The following is a 14712-nucleotide window of genomic DNA, read 5'->3' as shown; positions in this document are numbered from 1 at the left end:
AGGAATATAATTGGCTTTTCTACATGGTTACTTGCAGTAACTCAAAGGCAAATACACAAGTTTCATGTCGTAGAGGACTTTTAAGTTAACCCTGACACACAAGTAACATTTTATTTGAGAATGATAGTGATATTCCTGTTGTCTACTACAACATGTTCATATGGTCTTCAAAACCGTAGACCTCTTTAAAAAACTGAAATATTGAACATTCACAACACCAACGCTCATTTCCAAAGCAGCCATGGTTTTCAGGTTAGTGTTGTCCTACTTCACCTCTACGACAACACTGCAACATTGCCTCCTTTGTATCTAAGTCAGTATATGCATAACAACTTATCACTCTCAAATTTTGCATTAAAAGAATATAAAACAGGATGTCAGTCTGAAAATGAGATGCTCGTGGAGAGAGAAAGGGGTCACAATTTGTCAGAGCAGCTTGACCAATATAAGTGCTGTCCAAATGAATATATGTATCTTTAAAGAAGTGATTGCACACATTTTTTCATACGAACTTCACATTGCAGAATGAACAAAAAAAAAATGCTCATTCTTTGTACTTCATAGATCTTAAATAATTTATGTAACACTCCAGAAAGTGTGGAATATCACAGCCTCAAAGATAGCTGAAGCACAGGGAAACTAACATTAAAAAAGTTTAAAATCCTTGTAAAAATGTACAGGACTTGATGTTTAGTAGCCACTACGGGCATTGTAAATTAAAGCACAAATTTTCATGTCAATTACAGCTGCAAGTGCTCAATGTCTGTGAACTCAATATTCTATTTTGTACTTGAATCTATTTCATTAAAAAGAACAATTTGTATGTAAGCATCAACTACAAACAAAGCTTGGTTGAAGTTCTTTTTCCAAATTACCTGTTAAGTGCGTAGCATCCTGCCTCTGAGCACACAACTGGAAGATAGTAAGCAGCAAGTCTTCTGAGGATGGCATCAGTAAACACCCTTTAACAGAGCTGAAAAAGCTTGAGGCTACATCACAGATGAAAGATACTGATGGCTCAGTATTTCCAGCTTCAGAAAGATCCTTAGCTTTAGACAGAGCTTCTTGAAGTTTATCAATAATCCTTTCAACAAAAGTTTCACCAATCAAAGATTCTATGGGGGAGAGGAAAAAGACAACATGCTTTGATTACATGATAAACATGATCATTCAAAGGCATTATATTAATACATACCAATTTGGTTTTTATTTACCAATTCTGAATCCAAAATAAAGTACCAAGTAGTTTTAATCTAATGTATACCTAAACTCTCTTTCTTATTCCCCTGTCATCTAGGATCACCTAGCCAAAGTTTCACATTGCCAACTATCCTTTCTCTAAACCAGCTGCAGCAGCTTAGACAAAAGGTATATGAAATAGAGCAAGATCCCTTCCCCTTTAATGCCCTCCTAGCTTCTGGTAATCAACTGTGAGCCAGAGATTATACCTGGACCATTGCATACAATTAACACCATCAGATCAACCTGCCATGCATATGTTTAGCCCTTTCTCAGTGGACTGAAGTAGGCTAATCCCATTTATTCTCAAACTCCACAGCATCCTGTGGCAATGAGTTCCACTATTTAATTACAAACCGTATGAAGAAGTACACTTTTCTCTTTCCTCAAGCCTGCTATCTAAATACTGTAAGCAACCTCAGGCTCTTCGTTTAAAGAAACAATGAAAAATTTCTTCCTATTTGCTTTTTCCATACAAATGATGATTTTATGACTCTTTACCACAACCCCATGCCCAATCACTTTCACTGCAAACTGAAAAATTTCTGGTCTGTTTTACTGCCTCTACAAGCAGAGGCAACTGCATTTGCCTAACCATCCCCACCATCTTTCTTTAGGCATATACCAATTCTATCACACTTTTTTTTTCAAAAGCATACGGGTGAACAAGAATACTGCAGTGACCAAAACTGCAGGCAGTGTTCAAGATACTGACACACCAAAGCTACCATAATTTTCATTTGTCCTCTGTTCTTCTCACAGCAGCTCCTAATAACCCATATTCCTTTTTTATTGCTGAGCACCAACCTGCCACTTGCAGGGAACCAACACAATGATTGAAGATGTCTTTCTGAGTTTTAACAGTTCAGAGTCTATCATCGAACAGATGGTTACAATTGTGTTCTTCCCATGTACACTTTTCAAATTTATTTAATTTCATTTGTAATTATACCAGTTAATCATTCAGTATCACAACACTGCTATAGCTCCCTGAAGCTTCAGTTTTGATTACTCTAAATAATTTAACAGAAACAATTATCACCCTTCTAGTATTTATCCTTTTCCCTCTTTAATTCCTATCACCTGATAGGTTACTCATACATCAAAGGCCCTTCCATTTACTCCATGACAGTTTACCTTGAGAAACTTACATGAGAGATCTCATAAAAAAAAAAAATCTTTCTGAAAGTCCACATAATGATTTAGGCCAAAATAGGGTAAGTCAAGAAGAATCATATTTCCTGAAAGTCTCTCAGACTTCATCCAACATGCATTAAAAACAGGTCACACAGCACCCACCACAAAATGAATACTTGAGCTCAGCAATACCTTCAGCTCTAGAGCCAAAAAGTCAAGTCACTGGACAATCAGCCCTAGGACACCACTGACTCACAAGTGAGCAAACTCTGGAGAGAGGGAGCAGGTCTTCCTGATGCTCCTCTACATCAAAAGTTCCAGTAACAGAAATAACAATCTTACAACACCTTCCAGATGCACTATGAACATCCACTGCAGCCAACTGGTTGTGTGCATCTCTGAACCTTGAAAGCACCACAAATGTGCCCAGCATTCACATAAACTCAAGTATACTACCTCAGGGATCAAAGCAAATGCTGAGTTTAACAAAACACAAATGACAGGTTTACATGGAAAACATCAAGAAAATTCAACTCAACTAGAAGTCTATACCACAGAAACCACTAAATACAAGGAAGAAATTAAATAGGAAGTTATTAATAAAAAAACAGATCACATATACAGTGTAAGTGCACACACGCAGTTTTTAAAATACAATAATCTAACTGAAAATGGCCGAAAGCAATTCATAGATCCTGTAACGAAGCATTACCAATGCACACATGGGTCCATAACCATTGATTTTTTATATTCTAGTTTTAAAGGAAAATTTCAGATGGTATGGTTAAAAATTAGTATTATTTTACAACCTATCAGCTAATAAATCAAGCTTACATTTTCCTCAAGTTTTCCAGACTCACAAATCTGAATCTGTTCTTTAAAGACTGACTTTTGTTTAGCAACAAACACAAAAAAAATTGCAGTGTTGCTGTGGCAAGTTAGTGTTTATGAAATTAAGCTGGATATGGTTAATTGGCTCAAATAAAAAACAAAACCATAAAAACCAAAACAAAATGAAAAAAACACACACAAAACCAAACTAAAACAAAACAAATAATAATTAAAAAAAAACAATCAGAAGAAAGCCTAAATTAAGTATTCTGGAAGATCTCAAATTCCTTTCAACCTTCAACAAAGCATAAGTGTGGCATTTACACTTCAAAAACTCCAAAGAATAAATATGTTTACCATTTTTAACATGTTGCGACAACACTAAGCTCAGGAGGGTCCACCTTTCTGAAGAGGATGACTCTGATGAGGCTTCTATAGGTTTTAAACTCAGGTGACACAGATCATCTGTCAGCATTACAAGTCTTGCTCCAAGTGCATCTCCTTTCAGCCAGTCAGAGACTAAGGAAAGTTTTGTTGTGCTTGAGCATGCCTGAATTAGAAGAAAATAATTCTAATAATCTTTTGAGGGTATTAGCTTTTACTACTAACTAAGCATAAGATTAATACATCAAACCTGCATACATACAGTGGGAATATCATCTGCCATAAACAGTAAGTCTCTAGGTGCTGATGTCTGCAACAATCCCCCTAACTTTCTTTTTGGTCAGAGACAATAAGTTATGGCTAGGTCAGAAGTCTACTTTGGAGTGAAACAAGTCACCTTCTGAAACCTCTTCTATTTCCTTTTATCCAACCCAGGGAATGCCTACACCAGAGTTAGAAAGAGAACTTTCAGATGACCAGGTTGGCTGAGACACAATCTATTTACAACATGAAATCTATTTACAGCATCTGAATTTCTCTAAAAAGAAATGAAAGGTCCCAAGTTAAAGAAACATTATTTTGGTGATAAGCCATTATAAATTACAAAATCATAAAAACTGAGCATTCCTAAAATACACAGTATCTGTGAGGAAAGATATTATGGTCAACACACTGGATTGTAAACCAAGTGCTAAGAGTTCTTGTCCAAAAATTTGTAATACACTTCATATTTCATCCCAGGCAATCACTCAAATGTCAGTCTCTCAATATCCCACACGAAAAAATGGTGTAGTCTCTTTTCCTTGTAAGCACAATGTAAGGGTGATGATACAAATATCATTTCAATTACTGGTCTAATACCCAACCTCCATTCTCTCTCGCTTACAAGAGATGACCAGACTCGAAGAGCAAACTGACCAAAAATAGAAGGGACAAAGATGGTTTTATTTTGGCATCATCATTTCAATTCTAAAACCATTCCCAGATTTAAACGCAGTTAAAACAAACACCACTCTGAAACTATTACTAGAAGATTTTTAAACTATGGAAATTATCAACCTTGTATATATTAAGAAAAAAGTCATCCAAACACAACTCTCAAAGCTAACACCATATTCAAAACTATGCAAAACAAGAACAAAAAAGTCTTAAGAGGTACCTTTTGAATTATCTGGAGAAAAATAATCCATTTCAGATCCATCTGACAAGAAAAACACAAAATTCCACAATATTTTACAAATTCTTTGCTGAATAGGAAACATTTTATACCATTGTAACTACTTGTTTTACAACTTTATTTTCTGCAGGAGACAAGCAGAAGTTGCTAAGTTTCAGTAACAAAGTTACTGATTATAGTATTCGCTGCTTCCAAGTCTTTCTCTCCCACACAGATTTACAAGGGACTATATTTACACAAAAGGCCACCGATTGACTAGTATAAAAGCACACTGTATAAGGAAGCAAGACTAGAGAAATTATGATGTTACTTTTTTTTTTTAATAATTTATACCACAGAGAGACCTGTCATAATCTCTTACTTCAATACAGTCACGTCAAACTTTAATAAATCTACCTTCCTTATGTTGAACTTATCCAAGTTCATGTAGAATGTCTTCCATTCCACCAGCCCAAAATAAATTAACCAACCACAGCCCACAAAAAGAGTAGTAATTTTGATAAAAACTAATAACAAAATGTACAAGAGTCATACCTTTGTTAAATCATCAAGAATTATTCTCCTTTCATCATTACTCTTGCAACAACTAAGCACACTGTACAAAATATCAACCAGAAAATGGGTGTCTTTCCTCCAGTCTTCTTTCAGCCAAGTTATTAAATTCATATACAGAAATTGTACAGATGGGCTTTCATGATGAGCTTTAATTTTGTTTTGGGATTCAGCTTGAGCAGAACTTGCATCATTTCCCCGCTGTAAAAGTACATGAAAAACTTTGTCTGAAGAAAAAGAGTTGAGCAGAGCAGAGAGAAATTGCAAATGCTGTTCTGACTTCTGTTCATTGACATACACAATACTCATTTCAGCAAGGTTGCAGACTAAATGCTCTAAAGGTTCTTTCCTTAGAAGCGAACTATGTTGCAAGTCAGCCTGTATTTCAGAGTCACTGTTTCTCATTTCCATGTGCTTTCCATTCTCTGTGTTTCTTTCAGACTCATCCTCATCTGTAAACCTGATTTTTAGAGATTTTCTGTTGTTTGGTTTTGTAGCACTCTTTGGATTCTGAAGAATTTCTAGCATACCAGATACGGCAAACAATGATTTCTCATCAGCATCCAACGTATCAACATGAAGTACACACATTTTTAAAAGATGGTCCCAAAAATTTGACAACAGTTTCTGGAAAACTTCATCTGTGCCATCGTCATTGGAGAGTTCTGCTTTAGCTTCCCAGGAGCTCAGCATTTCTGCTATTTGATAAAATAATGGTCCATTTTGTAACCTGGGCTCCTTAAGTACAGCATCGATAAGAGGAATTAGCTATAAAGACAAAAAAAAAATCCAACTAGATGATAATTTTATTCTTCATAATACCAGGAAATTCTATAATTTTGAAAAATTCCAGAAGTAATTCCGAAAACATCAGAATTACTCATGCTTGAATACTTAATAAAAATATATATGGTGGCATGTTTTTTTTTTTCCTGAATATAATTTAAACTGCACAGTAAAAGGGATGATATTATAGGAAGGAAAAAATTCACTAAACTCAATAAGATTATTTTTTCCATAAAATCTAGTGAAACTTTCAACACAGAAGTAAATCCTCACAGAAATTTACTTTTTTTCTTTAAATCTGAATTCTTAAATGTACACACAACAATATTAAGTACTTCTAATAAATACCTGGTCATAGATAAGCATTTGATGAATTTGTCTTTGGTCATCTTCTTCATCTATTTTCTGTAGTATAGCAAAGCGCAGACATTCCATAAATGCAGTTATAATTGCTGAACTTTCTGACGGGCTGGCTATTGCTCGCTCACTTGACAACCTATTAAGAGGCAACATCAGAGGGAGGCCACGCTCAGTCATCTCTGCTTCCGAGAAACCCAGTATGCATGTAATGAATGTAACCTTATTATGTTGTTCTTATCCAGAAATCACAGAATCAATGATAGGAGTCAGATCAAAACAAATTCAAGAGGTTATATTTAAAGAGTCAGAACAATAAATCCAGGCATTTAATATAACATATTAAAATAACTTCTTCATTTAGTTTTAGCATTCAAAAAATAAAAAAAAAAAAAATCTGTGTAAACAGAGGACTCATATCCAGTCAAGCACACTGTCTACTGTTTCAGCTGTTTATCAAAACTTCTTTGCAATTTTCTAAACACACCACTGAGGTCTGGAAGGTATCACCTTCTGTCATTGCAGAAAAAAAAAAAAAAAGAAAAAAAACCCACTAAACCAAAAAGCCACCAAAAGACAGTTTCACCATAGCCAGTTTTAGTCTGAACAACTGATTTGTTCGCTTTTTAATGAAAATTAGACTACACAAATTACCATACAAATATTACAACCATTTTTCTACTTGTAATAAAATTCTCTACACTTTTCAAAACCAATCCATACATAACTTTCTCCAAGAACTCTGCTAATGGCCACACCAACATCAATCCAGAATTGATTCTTCTTTAGCTAAGTTACATTTTAGCCTTTCATAACATACATATGCTCTTGAGTACACAATGCATATACATGTATTTAAATTAGATTTGAAAGAAAGTTGGTTTTGATATTTTAAAGGCAAAAAATTATATCAGTTTCAATCCTTTAAAAATCAGTATCACAAGAATTTAAGTTCCTGCACATAGAAAATTTCATAATCACAATCCTAATTCCAAATAATGGAATGTAATAATTACATACTGGAGAAAAGAGCCTGATACCTTCAAAGCCACTCTTAATTTTAAATTAATTTCACATTTTAAAAATTAACATGGAATAAACACGAAGCTTTGACAAGGAAAGACAGGAATGCTTTAAATAAGGAAGATGTAATAAAATCAACAAGAAGGCTGAAGTTTTAAGAAGACAGGGACAGCCACGAAGGACTGACTCTAGTTTTGGATATTTAAAAGTATTTTAAAAACATTATTTTCAAATATCATAGTGAAAACAGTCTTTTCTCAATAAACAATTAATGCATATTTAAATATTGTCAAGCCAAATGACATGCTACTGATCTTTAAATGCTTAAAGAAGATTAGTTTTCCTATTTCTAAATGTAAAAGAGCCTGATTTTAAAAAAATAAATTAATTTGTGGTTCATACCCTTGAATTATAGAGCTGAAAAAAGTTCTGAAATATTCCAGCTTGGGTTCTGCAATCCCAGGAGGTACCCTGCTAATGAATGGCAAGAGATTCGGGTATATAACGGTAGCTAGTCCTCGTCCACCTTCTCGAAGCACTGCCCATAGCTTTGGTAGAACTCCCTTTTTAGCATTTACATGGCTCCAACAGTCCTACAGAAAGAAATACACTTATTGTAAATCAAATGAGAATATGTTGCCTTGGAGGAACTCCTAAACTAGACATTTAATCTACCTCCCTATGTTGTAGTTGAAACAAGTTACTGTAAAATTTAAATTCACTTGCCAGAATTTTTAAAAATAACTTTCTCCCTATTTCGGCTTTTGAATTTAAGAAGTTAACTGTTTCTGTATTGTTTAAAATCAATGGAATTTCCTTGTTAGTAAACTGCAATTAAAGGCTTCTCTTTAATGATACTTTAAGGATGCTTCATAAAAATCATTATTGTAACTGGTCTTGTATTTAATTCCGAGTCCTTATTATCAAGAATACACAATGATTTCAAAATCCTATCTTTAGAAGTATCACTAACTTCAAAACTCCCCTCAAAAATATTCTGATGGTTACAAAATACCTTTGCACTTTCCCGCCCCACCCCAAAGGTTTTTGTCATCTGATCTATCATAGTTCCAGATACCTACGTTCATAGCAAGCTGAACAAATATATTTTTCCCCATAAACTGTTAACAGTTTATACCAGCGATTACAAAAGAGATCTGCAGCATTAAACCCCCAAAGCATCCCAGTCTATGGCAACATCCTACTAATAAATTCAAATCTAGTATTTCACTTGGAATTAAAAAATAAAATAAAATAAAATAAAATAACCAAGCATTAAATTAGAAGGGAAAACAAACAAAAAATACACTGCAGGTAATTTTTGTAACTGTCTTTAACAAGAAAAAGGTTTTAAGTATTATTTTTACTTATTACCACCTAGTTTTAATCAAAGACATTCAGGTTAATTTAATTAAACTTATAAAACAACTCTAATTTTCAGACATGCTGGACACAATATATTTGAAAGTTACACTGAAACCCTAAGGAGGAAGAAGGAGCATGCAGCATTGATAAGTTCATGCTATTAATCATAAAGAAAACCCCATCAAGCTGTTCTTAATTCTACACAGAGAACAACCTCACTCGCTGAAAAGTTAAATTCAAGTAAAACCTGCCCCCTAGGCTTCCCACATTACCTCAATAGTGGCGATAACATAAAGTACAGCTTCCCAAAGAGCAGGACACACCACTGCATCACTGTCATCAATGCTGAGAAGAACAGCAGGACAAACTCTTGGTGCTTCAGTTTTCACCAGCTCAGGCAAGCACTGGCAAAAAGCAGAAGCCAGCTCAAAGAAAGCTGAGCGAACCTGACACAGGCCACAGAAAAACAAAATTTTAGTCAAATGACAACACTTTGTCACTACACGTAGCATATAACATCCCTTTTAAAGTCACCATAACTTACAACACACAGTCCCCGTATTTTATCACATCAGCAAAGGTTTAAATATTATTCAAAATAAAAAAAAATTATAAGCCTGTTTAATATTTTAAAGTAATTTGTTTAGTGATAAAACGCTTATCAAAAATGTTAATATACTTCTCAAAAGGCATGTTTTCCCAAAATCACCTTAAAACTTTTTAACAAAATACTACCAATACCAATTCATCACTCTATGCCCTATTGGTCTCAACAGAACAAAAAGACCAATAAAATGGTTTAAAAAACTGAAAACCCAAAAGCACTAAGAATACATGCAAGAAGCTGACACAGTTTGTATCTTTACATGAAACTGAAATGTTGGTAGATTGCCAAGAAGTAGATGATGGTGACACAGAAATAACAAATTAGCCTACTGGGCACATTTTAGAGCAATATTGTCTACTTAAGGCCTAGAAATTGGAAGGCTGTTTCAAACGTAATTCAGCAAAGTACAAAGTTCATTCTTGTAAAATACAAGTAATTAATACCTGCTTAGGTTCAGTGTATTATCTTTAACGGAAACCAACCAAAATAAAGAAGAAATAAAAAAGTTACCTGTGGTATACCATGTTTGCTGTATTTCCAAAATTTGTTTTGGGACAGAAGTGACATCAACTTTTCCTCCAATGACTGCATCTCTTTCTTTGGCAACATGCTAAGCAACTGTTTTAAAGCTAACAAGGAACAGGTCAGAATCCGGAAAAATTTGGCTTCCCTTTCTTCCTCTGGTACGGTTCTCAGAAAACAAAACAAATTAAAGTAGACCATAAATAAATCAGTAGACTTCTCAAGCTCTTCTAAACTGTCTAAACTAAACCGTCTTCAGTTTTAATTTGTTCCACTTTTGATTTCAGATGTCAGCAATGTAAATATGTAAACTTTCCATAGGTTCTAACACTACCAAATTACATTATAAAGTATTAGAAAAAGAGAGTTTCAACTCATCTTCCAGCTATTCAAAAATGCTACTCCTAAAACAGCTAAACAAGAATAAGACAACTGATAACACCTTAAAAAACATTTATACTTTACTCCCAAAGAAAGCTGCTGGGATCTGGACTCAAAATAATTATTCTGTCTCTTGAAACAAAACTAAATCCACCACCTCCAGGGACAGAGAGCCCAATATAGATCAAGACTGAAACCATATACATTAAAGCAGACTAACATACTGAGGGTCACTGAGTGTATCGGGTGTTTCTTTCATAAGGTGATCATGAAGTACCTAGGGGAAAAAAAATACATACACATGAGAATATAATATTTATATGTGACTAATATAGTCTATACATTATTCAGAAACAGCTCTACAATAAAACTTCACTACCTCTGAGTCAAGTCTTTTAAACACATTTTAGACATGCTAGTGAACAAGAACTTTTTTTTTTGCTGAAATACAGTAGCTGTGGTAGCGTTTGAATCAAAACTTCATAACACTTCTTAAGCTGCAGTCCTGTGACAAACTTCTGGTAAAAAGACGCCAAACTGAGACAAAACGGTCAAGTTTATATATGATAGGCCAGCAATGCAAATTTTTACCTTTTTAAATTCAGTCAATTAAGTTTCACAGATGACTGTCAGAAGAGCATTAACTTTAGTCAGAACTAAACTTGTAGAGGCTCTCTGAAACACTGCTCAGCATTCTTTAATCCTCCACCACTGCAGCTAAACTACTCTGGCATCATTATCCCATCTGTCAGCAACATCACGTGATGACTGCTCATCATTACATAGAAATGCATACAAGCAAATTCACTTCATATTTATTCCTCTGGTTCCAGTGATTCTATATGCAAGTCAAAAAAAGTGAGGATGTGTCTTTGCCTCAGCCACATTAGTAGGAGCAAAGTTTCAGGTGAGAAATAAATTTAACCATGAAGAATAGATGGCTACAGGATGAGTTTTAAACTTGTAATAAAAGTTGACATATACTCAACACAAAGCCTTAAAGAAATACAAGTATAAACTCACATTAAGAATTTCATCCTTACAGAATGCTAAGGCTTCAGGTTGTTTGCTTGAAGGAAAAGCTTTTTCAAAAGCTACTTTTGCAGCAGAAGCGATAAATTTAACCATGAAGAATAGATGGCTACAGGATGAGTTTTAAACTTGTAATAAAAGTTGACATATACTCAACACAAAGCCTTAAAGAAATACAAGTATAAACTCACATTAAGAATTTCATCCTTACAGAATGCTAAGGCTTCAGGTTGTTTGCTTGAAGGAAAAGCTTTTTCAAAAGCTACTTTTGCAGCAGAAGCGGCAGGGGAGTAAGTGTCACATTGAGCAATCAGCCAGTATCCCATTATACTTCTTAAGTAAGGAGCTAAGTGTTTTTTTACTTTAAGAATTAGTTGCTCAAAAGATTGCTGAGTTGCTTCTCGAACACGGCGATCATGATCCTGTTAGAAGAAAAAAAAAGAGAAAGGTTTATTGTTTTAAGAAATGTACCTTTGATGCCAGGTACTTCAAAGTAAAAGCGATGACAAAAAAAAACACAAGCTGTCTCTCAGTTTATCCATTTTCACAATGAATTGGGCTATACAGATTTGAAAATAGACAACGACAAAACAGTCTTGGTATTCCTAGATAAGGGGAAAGTCAGAACTTAGCAGCATCATATGCTGACGTGTTGTACCTTCAAAATTGTAACCTCTTCCTGATATCCCTAAATACAATTTCTATTTACATGTTATACAAACATTTAACAGAAAGACAAGAGGTAAGAGAAACAGGAAGCCTTGAAGATATGTTTTGGACTAAAAGGACCATAAGCCTCCTCAAACTGTGCATCATTATCTATGATTTGGATATGAATTTACAACATCATGACTTTCTATGCTCTTTGCTACTAAAAGAAATACTAGGAATTGCTCTAACAGATCAGAATAGTGATTCATCTTGTCCAATATCTTGTCCAACAGTAACCAGTCCAGACAGTTTGGAGATGTATTAAATACATCAGAAAAGTACAGATTATCCGTCCACGCATGGTCTTTGCATGTTTGCGGGTTTTTTGTGTGGGTTTGTTTTGGTTTTGTTTTTTTTTTTTAATATTAAGTCTGGTCACATACTAGTCCTAGATCAAATTGATTTATAATTGTGTTAACCGAACAGTACATTCTCTTTACCCATTCTAGAATCTACGTAGATTTCATGAGAAGAAATATCTTGTCATCTTTTTAACATAAAGGTCTAAAAACACCTGTCTCCATCCAGCAAGTACAGCCCAGGCATCAACAGTTCAAGATTCCACCCAGTGCCAATACTAGAACATCTCCACAATAAAGAACACTACATTCCTTCAACTTCATGTTTTTCCTAGAAAAAGTCAGCAACTCCAACAAACTTAGATAATAAAAACTGCTTTAGATGTTTTCACAGGAAGTATCCAGGGAAGTTTTTAATTTAGATACTTTAATACTTACTAGTGAGATTTTACAATAAATTCTTGGCCAGTAAGGAAGAACACCTTTAACAATTTCTGCTTCTCTTTCCTTGCACATTGACCCAAACTCTTGCATAGCCTAAAATCAAGATATCAAGAGCATCATTTAAAAAGTCAGATAGATATGTTCTGTAATATACCAGCTTCTACTAGACATGGCAAATCTTTCTCAAAAATCAATTTCTTGCAATTGAGCATCTATAGAGTTAATTTTATGAATGCTCTGTCAGCATTGCACGATGGACCTTTTTATAAGTCTTCCAAGATACCTTCCAGATTGCAGCTCTAGCAAATTTACCAATATGAAATCAGTATTAGCTACTTTGATATATTCCTCTCCCATCCTTAAGAAAAATGTATTTTTTTACAATAAAAAAAACTTACGGAGGGACAAAGGATACACCTACTTTTAATTTTGTTGTGATATCCCTTTTAGAAAGTTTTCGCAACACCATTCGAAAATCAGCATCCACAAGGCTGTCTATTTCCTCTGCTCCTTGAACTGCAGGAACATATCCTAGATCACTCTGAGATGTTCCAAAGCCAACAAACCCAGGCACTGTTCCACGTTCTTTGGCAAGGAGCTCTGCAGCCCGGCCACTGCTGGAAGGCTGACAAAAAAAAGAGACAGAAGTCAGTTATCTATTTCAGTAATTTTATTTTATTTTGCATACATCATGCATCTGAAATAGTGATCCTACTTACACTGTATAATTAACCTCTTATTTAAAGCAAGTTCTCACAAAAAAAGGCCACCCATACTTTAAACATATAAGTTTGACCTAGAAAATTATTCTCCTCTTTAGAATCAGCATTCCCTTCTCTCCTAGTGATTTTAATCCACAAACACTTATGGAAAATTATATTGTTCTTGCACAATATAGTGTATACACAAAAAAGTGCAGCAGAAAAGCCCCTCTGTGACTGAAAAATTTATTAACAAAACAATTTATCCTCCTTCACTACTTCCATTTTTACTAGTTCTACTCATGTTATTGCATACGGACCAATACAGCTCTCACGGAATGCTCTTCATATCACTAGTAAAAAAAAGAACACACATGAAACAAAGGATGCTGCCAGCAACAAAGGGGCCAAGAAGGATTTAGAGGAATGGACCAAAAGTGTACCTATGTAACACAGTATAATACTATCCCGTTAGTATTGCAGTTTGGGTTCTGGAGTTCAGCACCTCTTCTAGTTTGCCCCAGTTAAGTCAACACTTTGCTCATTGTATCAGTGGCTCATGTTTATGTCAACCACACTCTTTTCAAAAGACTGTCCCAAAACCAACTGATGCTTTCGTGTTCTCTGTAATACCTTATAGTCCAAAGACCTTTTATTTCCTAATGACAATTGCAGTTTTGCAAGTTTTTTTGTTTTTTTAAAGGAATGACAATTTGCTTAAGTTGATTGCACTTTTCTGATTTTCTTGAGGTACATAAGCCACACTTTACCTGTCTACTATATCTACAGATAAGTAATTTTTTCTTCATGTGAAATCTCAACTACAAGGACATGCTTCTTTACACGTTCCCTACTCTTCTGTAAATACATATGAGGGAGATTTGTAGGAATTACATAATCTGACCACAACACTTCACCCACAATTCTCCCATCCTGCATGAGTGCCACATATGACGGATGTCACACCCCTCCAGGCACGGTGGCAAGACGGACACACCACGACAGGCATACTCTAAGACTGTCCACAGACAAATACAGTAAATGTACGCACCAGCACGTTGCTGAACTTATACCCGTGGTGATGCTGCAGTTACACTCCCCTCCCCTGCCCTTCTCTGGAAAACGCGTACAAACGCCGCAGGAAGCTGCAGTCACGCTCCCCGA

At 34.9% G+C, this 14712-nt stretch overlaps 1 protein-coding gene across 1 annotated transcript in view; it reads right to left on the bottom strand.

The window, feature by feature from the left end:
• Positions 1-14604, bottom strand: part of LTN1 (listerin E3 ubiquitin protein ligase 1) — a 28820-nt gene extending 14216 nt beyond the window's left edge. The window contains exons 1-13 of the mRNA XM_010080356.1: positions 14600-14604; positions 13269-13472; positions 12842-12940; positions 11585-11815; positions 10586-10638; positions 9969-10149; positions 9124-9297; positions 7889-8079; positions 6455-6602; positions 5303-6088; positions 4751-4792; positions 3565-3757; positions 876-1115 (exon numbers count right to left, since the gene is read on the bottom strand). Of these exons, the coding sequence (XP_010078658.1) occupies positions 876-1115; positions 3565-3757; positions 4751-4792; positions 5303-6088; positions 6455-6602; positions 7889-8079; positions 9124-9297; positions 9969-10149; positions 10586-10638; positions 11585-11815; positions 12842-12940; positions 13269-13316 (2386 nt within the window). The 5' untranslated portion in view covers positions 13317-13472; positions 14600-14604. The remainder of the gene's footprint in view (positions 1-875; positions 1116-3564; positions 3758-4750; positions 4793-5302; positions 6089-6454; positions 6603-7888; positions 8080-9123; positions 9298-9968; positions 10150-10585; positions 10639-11584; positions 11816-12841; positions 12941-13268; positions 13473-14599) is intronic.
• Positions 14605-14712: the final 108 nt, after the last annotated feature.

Source organism: Pterocles gutturalis, unplaced genomic scaffold (genome assembly GCF_000699245.1).
Source record: "Pterocles gutturalis isolate BGI_N339 unplaced genomic scaffold, ASM69924v1 scaffold13379, whole genome shotgun sequence".
Lineage (NCBI taxonomy): Eukaryota > Metazoa > Chordata > Aves > Pterocliformes > Pteroclidae > Pterocles > Pterocles gutturalis.
This window is presented reverse-complemented; position numbering and strand designations above follow the sequence as displayed.